This window comes from Oryctolagus cuniculus, chromosome 14 (genome assembly GCF_051225735.1).
Source record: "Oryctolagus cuniculus isolate XC-2025 breed Fujian yellow rabbit chromosome 14, ASM5122573v1, whole genome shotgun sequence".
Classification (NCBI taxonomy): domain Eukaryota; kingdom Metazoa; phylum Chordata; class Mammalia; order Lagomorpha; family Leporidae; genus Oryctolagus; species Oryctolagus cuniculus.
Window position 1 is genome coordinate 94,248,077 of NC_142880.1, and position 15,742 is coordinate 94,263,818.

Sequence of the window (15,742 nt, forward strand, 5' to 3'; positions counted from 1 at the left end):
TTGGGTCATCCTCTGAGGAGCTGGAGAGGAAGCAGAGCAGCCAGGATTCGAACCAGCATCCACAGAGGATGCTGGCACTGCTGGCCATGGCTTTGACCCGCTGGACCGCAGGCGCTGGCCCAGGCTGTGGTCTCCGGGCAGTGAGGACCCACCTCTACTCTAGAAGCCTCTGTGACACCAGCTACGCCGTCGGTCTGTGCTGACTCTAGCCCCGGGCCTCCTTTCTGGTGAAGACTCAGAGCCAGCTCCCACTGAGAAGGCCCTCTCCTCTCCTGAACCCACGCTGCCCCAGCCCCTGGCCTTCCTCTGCCTTCAGTCTCCTGCTCCCTCCCACCACCTCTGCTTGTCACTTGCACACTGACTGCTCCCCAGGATTCTGAGTGGGATCCCACTCCTTCCCCTCCACACACGCCGGCTGGATGCCATCTGCTGTACTCAAGCACCTGTGTTCCACCACTCCCCCTCCAGCACCAGGCCTGTGTCTAGAACGTGTGTGGCATCGGCTCTCTTGGACATCCTCACATCCCTGGTGTCTAACACGTCACATCACTTCCCGGGAAGCAGGATCCCTTCTTGTGCATTTGTTAATACCCATTACCCCTCCACCCCCTTAATCACCACCCTGGAAGTTATCAACTGCTGCTTACCTGACCTAACATTTTTCAAACCAGTCTCTACTTCCTGAATCTCAGTGCCACAACCTGGGTAAACAGCTTATAAAACCACAGCACTGTCTGCAGTCTTGCCTGCTTCCTGACCGTCCCTCATTTGCTATTCAGTCTTACAGTGACTACACTAAAACTTTCAAGTGAAGACCGATCATTAAGCTTGCATTTCTGGACTGTCCATCCCCTACAAGATGAAATGCACTTTTCTTAGGAGGACATACACAGTGCTTCCTGTTGTGCCCTGCTGGAATGTTCCCCAACACTGTGTTGCTCATAAGGAAATCTTCCACCTGAAACAGCCTCTCTAACTCTAAAATCCAGTGTGGGGATCCTATCTTCTGGCAGCTTCTTGCAGCCTCCACCCGGGGCCTCTGCCAGGATGGAGCTGTTTCAGTCTGTGAGTGCAGTGTGTTTCCCAGTACGGCAGTACACTATCACAGCAGTGCAACTAGATGTTTTCGTGCTGGCCCCATTCCACAAGACACCCAGTACGGTGCTGACCAAATCCTTGGTCATCTCTGCACTCCCAGCGCCTACCCAGTATTTGAAACACAACACACGAGCAGTGTGTCCCAGAAGGAAGTGACTCCTTAAGCCAAGAGATATGTAAATCTGCTTCAACAATACTATCTTCCTAAGAAAACACCATAAACCACCCCATGAGCCCATGAAAAGATTAATTCCCAAGTGCAGACCTTGGCTCTGCAAAGCGAATGGACATGCATGATAGTCACTTGGGTTTTCCTAGCACTGTACAACTGCACTGTAAGCCCATATTCGTCAGGTACTAGAGAAGAACACAAAGTGCATTATTCCCATTGGATACTTATAATCTGGCTTGGTTAGAGACAAACAAAAATCAAACCATAGTACCAGGTAAAGAAGGCCTATAACAAAAGTGTATGCTGACCCAGTGGGTCCTGGCACACCTTTTACAGTCTCGTGGTACCCACTAATAAAACTGGCTACAACAAGTTGTTTTTATCGAAGTGCTACTAGTGTCCTCTGAGTATCACTGCCAGGTCAGGCTCAGCCATGGAAGCAGAACTCACCGGTGCAAGTGGAGACGTTAAGGAGCCCAGGGGCGGTGACGACATCAGAGGGGGCGAGGGCACCGGAGACAGAAGAGGAGGGGGAAGTTTAAAGAAGTCAATTGCAGCTTGAAGGTCTTCATCAAGCCAATGCTCCTGGTCAGACCCGGCAGTGCCACCACCGTCGGCCGCACTCTGCACTGAAACCTCGGGGTTTCTGTCCTTGTGGAAAGCATGGTCAGCGCTATCGTCAGCTCCACTGGGCCTCTCTGTTTCCACATTTTCATGGGAAGAAAAGTCCCCCTCCAGCTCCATGGACAAATCTGCGAGGCATGCCTGTCCGTCTGGGGTCCTGAGAGGACCACTTTGTGCTGGAGGTAGAGCGCCGCCTTCCCCAGACGCCTTGCACCTGGTGCTGTCTCCAGCAGGCTGTTCTGTAGAGGGGAGAAGGCAGGCAGCTATCAGACACTGACAGTATCAGGAAGACTAATGCTTGCAATGTTAAGTTCAGTAAGCAGAAACATTTTAAAAATGAAAATCAATTTCAAAACATTACCTCGAACATCTGACTACATTTCACACATGTAAGCTACCCTTACGAGGAAAGTGAGGGATACAGGAAGAAGGGAGACGGCTGGAGGAGACAGCCCTGCAGCACGTGGGCCGACGACGCGCAGCTGGGAAGCTTCCGCAGCAGTGCTGAGGGGTCTTGCTAATCATCATTCTCTGGTGGAGCTTTCCAGACAACCAGCAGGATCTGGCAGAGAAATGACTGCATAACGGCTGGCACTACTTTTCTGTCTGAAAAGCTTCCCATGCCAATGCAACAGCAAAGTCACCATGAAAAGCCAACATGTTAGGGTCCTGATTTTGGTGAACTTCAGTATTACTGAGTTATAAAGCACAGAATAAAATAATTATCTGTAAGACTATTCTCATACAAATGAATGAATGAATGAATGAATGAATGAATAAACAGTGGAGGAGAGACAGCTCCTCCTTCCAGAAGAATGTCAATTCATAAATGCAACACTGGGGTGAGCATTGTGGCACAGCAGGTGAAGCCACCCACTTCAGCCCACATGGGTGCCGGTTCAAGTCCTGGCTGCTCCACTTCCAATCCAGCTCTGCTATGGCCTGGGAAATCAGGAGAAGATGGCCTGGGTCCTTGGGCCTCTGCACCCACGTGGGAGACCAGGAAGAAGCTCCTGGCTTCGGATCGGCCCAGCTCCGACAGCTGCGGCCGTCCGGGGAGTGAACCAGTAGATGGAAGACTGATCTCTCTCTCTCTCTCTCTCTCTCTCTCTCTGCCTCTCTATAACTCTGTCTTTCAAATAAATAAATAAACCTTAAAAAGAAAAAGCAAACACAAATTTAGAGAAATACAAAATTCATTATCAGGCAAATATCAATGCAGTAATTACAGCAGGACGATCCGCTGCTGGCTGCTAACATGTCTGGGTGGCAGTTTCAGAGGAACAAATTACTGGCATCATGTGTAAGTATTTTTCTCAACTAATTAGGGAAAAGTACCTTTCCTCCACAGAGGAACCTGTAGACAGCACTCTGTGCAAGGGAGCCAGGTGACCATCCCTGGGGACAGGACATTTCCAGATCACCTATCCCAGGCCCAGGGAAACACCACTGCTGTGGTGCCATCAGTCACTGCCTCAGACTAACACAGAAGACATCAGAGTCGCCAAAACAACAGACTCCACACCACATAATTCTACAAAGAAACACTCTCCCTAGGAGGCAAAGACACGGGAACATGGGAAGATGAGGAACTTTGAGACAGGGGCAGATGAAAGGAAGATGACTCCTAAGGCAAGTGGGGTCCGAACTGGACCCTAGAAGTGGAAGAGGCAGCAGCAAGGAACGGAGGGCTAGCTCACAGGACTGTACCAACAGTTCTGGCGTTCAGCATGGGAAATGGAGAATGCTAAACTCAGGGAATTCTAGGTGAGGGTCTAAGGACCTCTCTGTACCATGTCTGTAAGGGTCCCGTCTCATAACAAGATTCCTAAGTTGCAATATCTTCTGTTCTACCTTGGAAAAGCTGATGTAAGTAATGGCCTTACCCTTCATAATTGTATTTTTAATAAAATACAATTCGACTATTAGATCATCTTCTTAGTACTACTTTCACAACACAAAATCAAAACTTGAAATAAGAGGACTGACTGACAGAGAAGGCTGCCTCTGCCAGAACAGGCGAGTGGTGAACGCTCAACTGTGGGGATTCATTTAGGCGCTCCAGGCACCAGCTGGCGACTGTCAGCCCCATTCTTCAGGTGGCCAGAGGGACAACCCACCCAGATCTGCAATGCGACACATGCCGGGTCAAGCATAAATAACATGCAGGTATATTTATTGTTTTTATTTTATTTTTTTATTTTTGACAGGCAGAGTGGACAGTGAGAGAGAGAGAGACAGAGAAAGGTCTTCCTTTGCCGTTGGTTCACTCCCCAATGGGTGCTGTGGCCAGCACACGGATCCGAAGCCAGGAGCCAGGTGCTTCTCCTGGTCTTCCATGCGGGTGCAGGGCCCAAGCACTTGGGCCATCCTCCACTGCACTCACGGGCCACAGCAGAGAGCTGGACTGGAAGAGGAGCAACCAGGACAGAATCCGGCTCCCCAACCGGGACTAAAACCCGGTGTGCCAGTGCTGCAGGTGGAGGATTAGCCTAGTGAGCCGCGGCGCCGGCCCATGCATGTATATCTATTATCTCTCAGGGACTCCATCCTCAGAAGCCGGAGAGGAAGTCACAGGCACCCATTTCTACAGATTTTGATGCTCAATATTCTACACATTCAAAGGAGAAAATTAATAATATGCCAAAAAGATCAATAAGCACTTTGATCTTATGCAAGGCAGTGGTCTTCTTCCCTTCTACTCAAGGTAGCTAATCTATTTCCAAATCTTTAGCCCTTGAGGGACCGTAACTGTGAACATGGTAGAAAGCCTTCATGACATTCATCACAAGTCACCATGTTTAACCAAAGGAACTAGCAAATTACATGATAAATATAGGAGGGGAAACTGCTGACGGGCGAGCAAAGGCGCGAAAAGGTTTAGCACTGCGTCCTGCAGTGTTCTGCTAGGCCTATCTGCCTCCTCCATCTGTCCTTCCAGTCCCTTTGAACACCCTGATGAAAGCTGCTGTTACAAAATCAGAACTTAAACAAACGCATTCACTGAGATGCAAAGCCACAAGGGGGAAAGAGTGAGGGATGGCTCAAAGTACCCATTCTAGTTGATCTCATTTTTTTCATGTTAAGGTTAAGAAAACATTGAAAACTAAAGGCTGCGATGCCATGGAAAACATTTCTATTTCATGGCAGACATGGACATCTGTAAGCCTCTCCTCACCTAGGACCCATCTGCTGCCTTCGCCTGGGAGTCTGTGCGCTGTATCACCTAGGACCCATCTGCCGCCTTCGCCTGGGAGTCTGTGTGCTGTATTGACACAGAGCCAGAGTTCCTTCAGGAGCAGTTTCACTTTCCCTGTGAAAAAGAGGAAAACAGTAAAGTCACGTCATTCGGCTCAACCCACACAAGGCCAGAGCATATCCTGTGAAGTCACGACTCACTGGGGACTTGACTCCGCCACCGTGCACAAGTCAGTCACCGACAGAAAGCTCTGCCATGCTTCCGGGGGACTGAAGGCGGACCACAGATCTGCTTGCTATTTTAATGTGGGAGCCGAGCAAGGACCTACTTGCTGTGAAAGGCTTTCACCACTTTCACAACGGGGACAAATCCATCTTTAGCCCACACTGTTTCTCCACAGAATGCTAAAAGATGGAGAAGGAAGTATTGTTAACGACTTACAATACAAGGCATTTGGTGCTGTATTTGTATGTTTTACAAGGAATGGCAGAAAAGCATCCTTAAGTTGTATGAAGTAATGAGAAAAGTCATTAGACTTGACCATGCTAGAATTAACCTGGGAGGGTTGGTGGACTGTAGCAAATCCATCAGAGAAGTTGAGGGGAGATGGGTGGGAGGCCAATGTGTGTATACACATACATGGTCAGGCACAGATGCAAATACCTAAGGACAGAAACAAGCACAGAGTTTCACAAGGAAAACAAAACTTCTGGAAAAGTGGAGTCCCAGGGGCCTGGGTACCGGCAATGGCTAAGAACACACTCAGACTTAAGGCTCCAGGCAAGCTGTAACCACGAATGCCCTGGAGAATCCATATTATGTCACACTGTTACAGCTTTTTTAAAAAATAAACATTGTGAAGTGAATTCTAAAAATACCTTCCAAAGCAAAAGCACTCATGAAAGTATCAGCAGCTTGTCGTGAACCGTGCATAGAACCCACTCTAAATCACAGTCAACCAAGAGTAGCTTCAAGTGTTAGGTAACTTCAGGCCACCTCCAAGTTCTACTATGGTTTCCTTCAACTCCAGTGTTCAGATTAACCTTAAGCATTTAATGAAATTAGTGAAATCCTTAATCCAGTTCAAGGAAACATGAAAAGACTAACCTTGCAAATCAAAACAGGTTAGTCCTACATAAGCTGGAAAACTGCATCGCTCCAAAAAATGAAGGCCACAGAAAGGGGCCGGAAGAAAGCGGGGACAGTCACGGGTGCTGGAAAAGCTGGCCATTTCCAAGCCCGCCTGACGCAGTCAACAGCCTCACGTCGCTGGGAGTGAGGCACACCCATTTTTCAGTTTCAGAATTCTGAGATCAAGCAGCTTATCCACACTGCGATTTAACCTGCCCAAAAGCCCGCTTCCAAACAGTGGAATCCCCTTTGCTTAAATGACCTGACCAGGGTCCCTGCTTATTATGTATACCCAAAGCAGCAAGGAACCTTACAAAAAAAGAACGAACGTTACTTTTCCATTCCTACAGAGGCTATTAACCAGAGTCTACACTTATCCCAAATGAGCACTCATCACATCACTTCTGACCAAAAAAAAAACTACACATTCCCAACAAAGCAGGGGAAAAAATCGCCTGTGCGGTTCATTACTTAGTTGTGAAGACAAAAACCTCATGAAAACTGAATCACACACCTTTTTCTGATCCTTCAAAATGCTATCAATTCTAAAGCATTTAGAGAATCTCTGGACTTCACTGCTCTGTCCATTTCTGAACCTATATACACTCCCTACAGTATTCCAAACACTTGTTCTTTCTTTCTGATAAAGTTTCACAACTGCTTGTCCCTCTCCACAGAGAAGCTCACTGGGTTTTGAGTCCGTACGTGTGGGGACACTGGGGAAAGGTTCACACGCACACGATGCTTGCTTCTGTGTTCAGCTCTCCTGCAATGCTCTTCAGGAACGTCGCATAGCTTTCCTCACTGAGGTCCTCATAAGGCTTCTAGGTCTCTCCTGAGACACAGTCGGCCTTGGAGGATGAGTGTCCTCTGCCCCTTCTCTGACAGTCAGCAGTGACACATCGCACACCACCGCTTTACCAAGTGCCCTTCACTGCCACTTCTGTCTGCGGCTCTGTCTAGCACTTTCTACACGGTCGTATCAGCTGAACCACAGACAATTCTACGGCTCCCTAGGAGTGCGCACAGTGCTCGCTCTGCCACGTCTGTTTGCTGCACTGATTAGGGCTCCAGTATTGAAGGCAGGCTGGCCTTGTTTCCCATAGTTATGACTATGCTTTTAAAGGGCCACCATTCTCAGATCAAAAAACAATTTTGTTTTTTTTTTCTATTACCTCATCAAATATACATATATCTTTCAATTAGAAATGGGTGAATGACATAATTAGAACCAGGTGTTCTATTTCTGAGATACATCTTCATGTCATAAATGGTCTAAATTACCTAATTACTCATGGATTTTATTTCTTAAAATTGTATTTAGTGTTTTCAAAGCTATATTATCAAATGACAGAGTTGGCTCATGAGTATGTATGTGGATATTATTCTAATCTGCTTTGGGTACGGTGTGTTCTACCCTATGAGAATGAGATGGACAGAGTCCATAATGTTACAAGTAATTCAATAAATAAGTTAATAAAGACAACATGTTTTCATTGACAGCTTCACAGACCACACCCATAAAACCACCTGGATCTATCATGGCATTAGATTTTTATTTTTAACATCTTTTTCCAGTTTATTTTTTGGTCAGGTGTGCAACAACTATTCTGAGTCAAACTGCACATGTTTTCCTAGAAAACAATACATTTCACCTACATTTCGCATATAAATGTGAAACTGTGAATGAAGGACTTCCTCCGCTGCAGTTCTGCGGGTTTCTAGTCCTGGTGGTATAAGGTTTCTTTCCCGCCTGCTTCCTACCAGAGAGTCCCTGGCTTCCGCAGCCTTGCGAAGGCACAGCTGCTGGCCGAGAGCTGGGGACCAACTGCTGTTTCCTCTCTCACATTTCCATTCCCATTTCCATCATCACATAAATTTTCACTTCCATTCTCAAGTTTCTTTTGTATTTCCATCCCTTCTTAGTTGCACACTTCATTTTCTGTGTTTCTTACTTTCTAGAAATATGTACTTATGATCATAAAACATGTCTTTGAATATCTAAGAAACTGGCTATATCCCAAAGGTTTAATAAATACTGCCATATTGTTTATTTCCAAAATAGTTTAGTGTTTCATTTACTATTTTCCATGATCCAAAAGGGGTAGGTTTGTGTTCATGTGGATTTAGATCCCATGTAAACTTTCTACGTTTTTGTTGATGCAGGTCTAACAGGATTTTTATTAGTAGACTGGAGATGTTTTGTTGTTTTTAGTCAACTTTTATATGTGCTTGAAAAAAATTTTACAACTCCGTTCTATGATTTACAAAGAGTGATATGCCAATTACCAAACTTGCAACCGTGATTCTAATTCCATCTTTGGTCTGCTTTCTCTCTCAATTTTTGAGTAAAATATTAAAGTCTCCCATGATGAAAACAGATATGGCTAATCCAGTCAGAATTTCCAAAAGTTTTCTTTAACACAGGTTGATGCTTTTAGGTCTACAACAGCAGAATTTGTAAATTTGTTTCTAAGCATAAATATTTTTTGCCTTATATTTGTTTTCACATTAGCATTGCTATCTTTATCCATCACGCTATCTTGACATCATCTGAATTTAGGTCTGTTTTCTGTGAGCACGCCAGAGATGGAAACTCCACACAAAAATCACCCTCAACACTTGGTAGGCCCTTGAACAAGCCTAAGTTTCTGCTCAGGGGAGTGTCCTCCCGTGACTACTGGGTCACTCTCTCTCTTGGCAGTTCTGTCCCCCTATGAGAAGTCCTAGCATATGGTTAAAGACACCTCTGGCTCTACCCTCCACATTCTTATAATTTTTTTCTAATACTTTTGTTATTACTATTACTTATTCCTTTGTACCACAGTCTCAGAGAAATGTAACACTTAATCTCTTGGTTCACGAAATCTATTTTCTATTATCTGTCCATCCAACATTGAGGCTTTCTAATGGGTTTATTTCTGCAACTATGCTTAATTCTAGAGACACTCAACTGGTTCCACTGCATAGCAGAAGCCTACGGAGAGGTTTAGGTTTACACTGAGGACACTTAGTCAGTTTTTAACATTTTCTCCTCATCCACGGTTAAATACTGTTACCTCAGTTTTCTTGTATCTATCTAGTGTTTTCTTGTCACTACTTTTTTTTTTCTTGTTTTTTTTTTTTTTTTTTTTTTTAAAGATTTGTTTATTACTTTTTTGAAAGGCAGAGTTACAAAGAGAGACACAGAGAGAGAGGTCTTCCATCTACTGGTTCACTCCCCAAATGGCCACAATGTTTGAACTGGGCCAATCAGAAGCCAGGATCCAGTTTCTTCCAGGTCTCCCATGCAGGTGCAGGAGCCCAAAGACTTGTGCCATGTTCTACTGCTTTCCCAGGCCATAGCAGAGAGCCGGATTGGAAGGAGAGCAGCCGGGACTCGAACTGGCGCCCGTATGGGATGCCAGCACTGCAGGAAGGGGCTTTTACCTGCTATGCCACAGCACCGCCCCGTCACTACTTTACTACTTTTTCTTAAAGTTTTCCACGAGAGTTCAAACAAAATAGCTTTGGTAGCCAAACTATACTTCTTCAGTCTATTTTTAGTTCCATTCCTTTTATAATAAACACATGTTCCCACTTCATGAATCTATAGGAAACTGTCTTTGGCAGTGGGGAGATGTGGTAAGTGGATGCAGTCCTAAGGGTTTACATGAGTGTATATAAATGATCTTATTTTCTGGAATAAGGAGAGCTGTTCCTTAAAGCAGCACCAATTATCCAATTTTCTTATATCCACACCCACTTTAGGAACCTCCCATGCCACAGCTAACCCATCAAAAAGCTAACGTGGGCCACAATCTGTGGGCAAAGGCCAGCAAAACAGCTTCTGAAATCCAAGATTGACATGCTGCTCACCCATTAATCAATCACCCAGCAAATCGCTGACGTCCTGTACCTCTTCTCTCTGCCTGTCGCTTCTGATCAGGGGAGACTGGGCTTCTGCAAGGAAGCCCTGCTGCTGGGAGCGGCTGCTTCTCTGTGACTGTGGGTTTCATCATCACCACCTGGGACCGTCTGCGCTGCATCTTCCCGGCGTAAATGCTTTAACTACGCAGGACGGCATTCTTTACTTCTGGTCATTTTTACTGGATTTGATAAGAAAGACAAACTAGCACGCAGGCAGCCATTTTTTAAAGTGAAGTCAACCCAGTACTGGCCTAAAGTGCAAGTCTTTTCCAGAAGTCAAATATTAACAGGGAAAGTGTTGATGATAATACTTAAGAATTAGGAATTAAAGCCATCAAGGTCCACAGAGAAACAACCGGCAGGTTGCTGAAGACTTCACCTATTTAGAAAAAGCAAAAAGTACAAAAGACAACATCCCTTGCCCTCACTGTGAAGGCAGAACAAACATAAATCAATTTTACTTGAGATAATGTTAAGTTCTTTGAGGGAAAAAAATTAAAACAATGCAGACACGGGGAACAAAGGCCCTGCTCTGGTCAGAAGAGCCCCGGAAGAGCTGAGCAGTGGCATAACCTGCGGGTGCAGAGGGAAGATGACTGAACGCAGCAGCTGCTGCCGCTAGACAGCAAACCTTGGTCAAGTCTGCCACCTCTCTCGGCAATACCTATTTGCAGCGCTGTACTTTCCACACATAGGAGGACCAAGAGAGCAAGAGCACATGGAATTCATGTTAGTGAGAGTGATAAACGACAAGTCAGTGACCAGTAGCAGAAAGGTGTAAGTAAGGCCTTGAGCTAGGAAAACTTGAACTGTGCTCTGAATTTTTTTTAAATTTAAAGATATTAAACCAGGTTAAAGTGATTTCTTATGAGACACCATATACTGAGAACAATTTAAGTGTTGCAGTCATTTCTACTCAGGAAAAAAGACCTTAGTGTGATGAAAATACCATTGTTTATATATTATTTTATCCATATAAAAAACTTGTGATATAGAGCAGGGTTTCAAATTCATAAACTCTGGTTTTTAGACAGAGTACAAAAAAAGAGACGCAAATGCCTAGGGTCACACAATAACAGAAGTGGTAAAGTGAAAACTGCGATTCCTCACCCTCAGGGTACGGCCTGCCATCCCTGAGACCAGGTACTCAGTGTAAGGTGCACACACACCGTCTCTATCGCCCACGCTCCACTCTACCACTTTTCTTTTTGACTCTGGGCCTTCCTTAAATTCTTCTGTCTTCAGAAAATACACTATAGGGCTTTGACTCCACAGTGTTCCTGCCTGACCTTAACACTGTCTATATATTGCATACCTAGCAAATTTAATGAACTGATAACCTGAAATCTAATGAGAAAATCTATACTTAATGAAAAGTGCACAAACTATAAAGCAATAAGCTGATTATACAAGTATATATGGAACAAATGAAAATCTAAAAACAAAAACAAAAACAGAAAACAAAAATCCAAACTCTACCATGAAGAATCGAGTAAACTCTGGCATTTCTCTAGTTCTGTGCAACCACGTGAATACACAAAATAAAACAAAGGCTATGATACCATGAAGAATCGAGTAAACTCTGGCATTTCTCTAGTCCTGTGTAACCACGCGAATACACAAAATAAAACAAAGGCTATGATACCATGAAGAATCTAGTAAACTCTGGCATTTCTCTAGTTCTGTGCAACCACGCGAACACACAAAATAAAACAAAGGCTATGATATACTCACTCTTATCTATGCTTCCGTATGAATCACTTGAGATCTGTGTTCCAATATGTCTCAATTCTAAAAACACATGAAGATGAACAGTTAAAACAAAAAAATGCATACTGAAACAAATTTTAAGCAACTATTAACTGAATACTCACCCTTTTCATTTTTCTGCTTAGAAAATTCATCAAGCTTTTCCTGTGAAAACAAAACACTGATCGTATTACACTAGAGAAGAAGTACAACTACCCAGGACTAAAGGTAGAAGAGGTGTGACGTGACAGGCGACTGAGACTGTCGTCTGACTCTTAAATCAGTTACAACACAGACACGACAGGAGCTCCTGAGTCAGGAACTTAACGCGCAAGTACACGAATTTATCCAGTACCTGTGTCTTCTTAAATTCCTTTTCAAGTATTTTCTTTTCATTGCTCAGTTGCTTGAAGTCCTGAGTTTGCCTGACAGCAGCCTCTTTATTTAAAAAGTGCAGTAAAGCAAGGGAGAGAAAAAAATTTACTAACTTTACTACCACAGTAAATGAAATGCTTAAAATCTAATCCTCTGTATATCATTTCTTAAAACTTTACAATAGTTTTTATGAAGTTATTGTTCCTTCAGAATATTAGCCAGAGCTAAATACAGAAATGCTTAATTTATTTTTAATTGTTATTTTCAACACTATAGAATTGGGGAGAGCCTTAAGAATTGTTTCCAAACCATGCAGAACAATTGTAGACCCTTCGAGTCAAGGAAGAGCTCACTACACAAGAGGGAGATGCTGTGGTCCTCCTCCTTCTCCAATAAAATCAGCAGCCTTTACTCTGGAGAGGTTCGGAACTGCCATTTTATCTCAGAACACAGTCCACACGGCTCGCTCTCTTTGGTGGGGAGGGCATTCTTCCCAGCGTTTACTGTAGGCACTGCTACTCCTTCCTGGAGTCCCCTTCAACAAGGTAACCAACTCTAATTTATAATGCTTTAACTTTAATGTACGTTTTAGATATCTGTACAGTTCTCTGTACCTTCAGAAATCTTTCATTACAGTTTTCAGTTCCAGATATACTACTAAGAATCTGATCAGTACTGACTTTCTTAGAATGTTCTTATGATAAACTGCTAAGAAAAATAAAATTGGGGCCAGTGTTGTACTGTAGTGGGTTAGGGCACTGTTTGTGATGTTGGCGTCCCCTATCAGTGTACTAGTTAAAGAGTTCCAGCTGTTCTACTTCCAAGCCAGACCCCTGCTAACGCACACAGGAAGGCAACAGAAGATGGCCCAAGTGTTTGGACCCTGCCATTCATGTGGGAGACTCAGATGGAGTGCCTGGATCCTGGCTTTGGCCTGGCCTAATCTCAGCTATTGTGGTCATTTGGGGAATGAACCAGCAGGTGGAAGATAATGCGTTCTCTTCTCCCTCATCTTTGGAAAAAAAAAAGTAAAAGAAAAGTCCTATCAAGCACGCAGAACTCCTCTAACTATCCTGAGTATGTCTTTCCTCAGTAATCTTTGCTATGCCATTTCACTCAGTAGGGAAAAATATTTTTACAAGAAAAATGAAGGCTACACTTCCCTTCACACTACTGTGAATACTGCATATATAAACTTACAAGCATTTAGGTTTCTTAAAAACATGTCCTTAGACACTTATCTTCACATACTAGAACGAGAAGGCAATACTTAAAAAGAACACAGTACTGTACTTCCTGTCTACGGTCAGTATTTGTACAACAACCAAGGCAGAGGAAAAATGTTTCCTAAGTATTCAGAGTTTAAGTCTAAAAAATATGGCTCAATCTAAATAAATTAGTGACTGGAAATAGTTTGAGCCAACTACTATTCCATTCGGTCCTTGAGGCAACTCATTGGACATTTTTACTTCCCATTCTAAATGAAAACTCAGCATCAGGGAGAAGAGCACCAAGAGTACAGTGGTCAGAAAGCCACAGGGGACAGGATGCACCCTGGGGTGAAAGGACGCTCGTGTGCAGGGAAGCGCCTGGCAGAGCCTGTCTGCCCGAGCGGACCCTATGCCCACGTCCCAGCTGCACAATTAGGGGCGGGAAGGCGAAAGGAAGGTCTTGAGTTCTACTCCTGCTCAGTCCTGAAAAGGGTTATCAGCTGAAATGGAAGGGCCTCAGAGCCTCCTGCGCGGCCCCTTTGCACTCTGCCTACGCACTGCAGACTACAAGTCCCCGCGAGAGCGGGCGGAGGGAGGCTCAGGCACTCCCTGGACAATCTCCAATGCAGGGAATTCAGAAAAATCTCTATGGGTGTGCTGTAGCTGTCCAAATACATCAGTTTCCTGGCACCAAAAGTAATCATCTTTTCTATTAAGCACCTATTTCATAAGGAACAAAAAAAGTGAGAACGCTCCATGGGATTCAACTTTCAAACCTAAATCATTTCACTAACAGCTACTTTTTATATATTAAAAAAATGGGGGCCGGCACTGTGGCACAGCAGTTAAAGCCCTGGCCTGAAGTGCCGGTATCCCATATGGGCGCCGGTTCTAGTCCCGGCTGCTCCTCTTCCGATCCAGCTCTCTGCTGTGGCCTGGGAAAGCAGCAGAAGATGGCCCAAGTCCTTGGACCCCTGCACCCACGTGGGAGACCCAGAAGAAGCTCCTGGCTCCTGGCTTTGGATTGGAGCAGCTCTGGCCATTGCAGCCATCTGGGGAGTGAACCAGTGGATGGAAGACCTCACTCTGTCTCTACCTCTCTCTGTAACTATATTGCAAATAAATAAAATAAATCTTTAAAAAAAAAAATGGGCAGCTCTGATTGAGAGTGCAGAATCCTATCAGGGATTTGCCACAGCCCATCTGCATAGGACTATGTGGTAACTGAGAGGAATGTTCCATTCACACCTCTTCCTAATCATGTCTTGAAGCAATTACTCAGGGACGTGCCACGACAAGCCACGACTCGGGACAGGCATTTGGGGCAAGTTGAGATTCCCTGGACGGCTGCATCCTACACCGGACACTTGAGTTCAAGTTGCAGCTCTGCTTCCCATTCAGCCTCCGGCTGCTGTCAGTATCTGTGTCTCCCTGCCACCCACGTGGGAGACCCACAGTGACTTCCAGGCTCTGGCCTAGCCCCGGCTGTTTCAGACATCTGGGTAGTGAACAAGCCAGCTGAAGACCTTTCTTTCTTTCAAGAAATAAAAATTAAAAAAAAAAATAAATGAACCACTTGGAGCAGGACATTTAGCACAGTGTGTAGTGGCTGAAACTTGGCTGGGACACTTGCACCTCATCGCCGAGTGTCTGCGTTTGAGACCCACGCCACTCCCAACTCCAACTTCCTGCTAACACGCACCTGGGAAACAGCAAGCAGGGGCTCAAGTGGATGAGCCCCTGCCACCCACTCAGAACACCCAGACTGAGTTCTTAGCTCCAGCTTTCGCCCGGCCCCACCCTGACCATCGTGGGCATCTGGGGGAGTGAACAAGCAGACGAGGGAGAGCTCTGTTTCTTTCTCTTGGCCGCTCAAACAAAATAAAAATTACAACAAAAAAGCAGAGCTCAACTATTTGCTCAAGTAATACAACCTCACAGTCACCAGGGATTCGTATCACGACCAATGACCTGCTTAGCTGAGTAACGAATGTCAATTACCTTCTAGCTTCTTCACCTTAGCTTCTAGTTTCTTCTTCCTAATAATAAATTGTATAAGTTAAATGGCAAAAAAACAACAGCGTAAGAGAACAAAGCACAATTCACGACATGTATTTTTACTGAGGTTTGTATAGCAAAGAAATTTCCAGTTACAAATACCATGTCAACAAGTGAAATTATCAGCAATGGTTCCGATGAAGAATAAATCTCGTACGGAACCGCATACTGTGTCACGTGCAACGCTGCCAATGGCTTAAGAAACCAGCGGTATTT

The 15,742-nt window shown here is 44.7% G+C and overlaps 1 protein-coding gene across 1 annotated transcript in view; it reads right to left on the reverse strand.

The window, feature by feature from the left end:
• ICE1 (interactor of little elongation complex ELL subunit 1) overlaps positions 1-15,742 on the reverse strand; it is a 61,216-nt gene that overhangs the window by 25,973 nt on the left and 19,501 nt on the right. Inside the window, exons 7-12 of the mRNA XM_008251200.4 lie at positions 15,470-15,507; positions 12,238-12,320; positions 12,008-12,047; positions 11,868-11,924; positions 5,073-5,207; positions 1,721-2,133 (exon numbers count right to left, since the gene is read on the reverse strand). Coding sequence (XP_008249422.4) covers positions 1,721-2,133; positions 5,073-5,207; positions 11,868-11,924; positions 12,008-12,047; positions 12,238-12,320; positions 15,470-15,507 — 766 coding nt within the window. The remainder of the gene's footprint in view (positions 1-1,720; positions 2,134-5,072; positions 5,208-11,867; positions 11,925-12,007; positions 12,048-12,237; positions 12,321-15,469; positions 15,508-15,742) is intronic.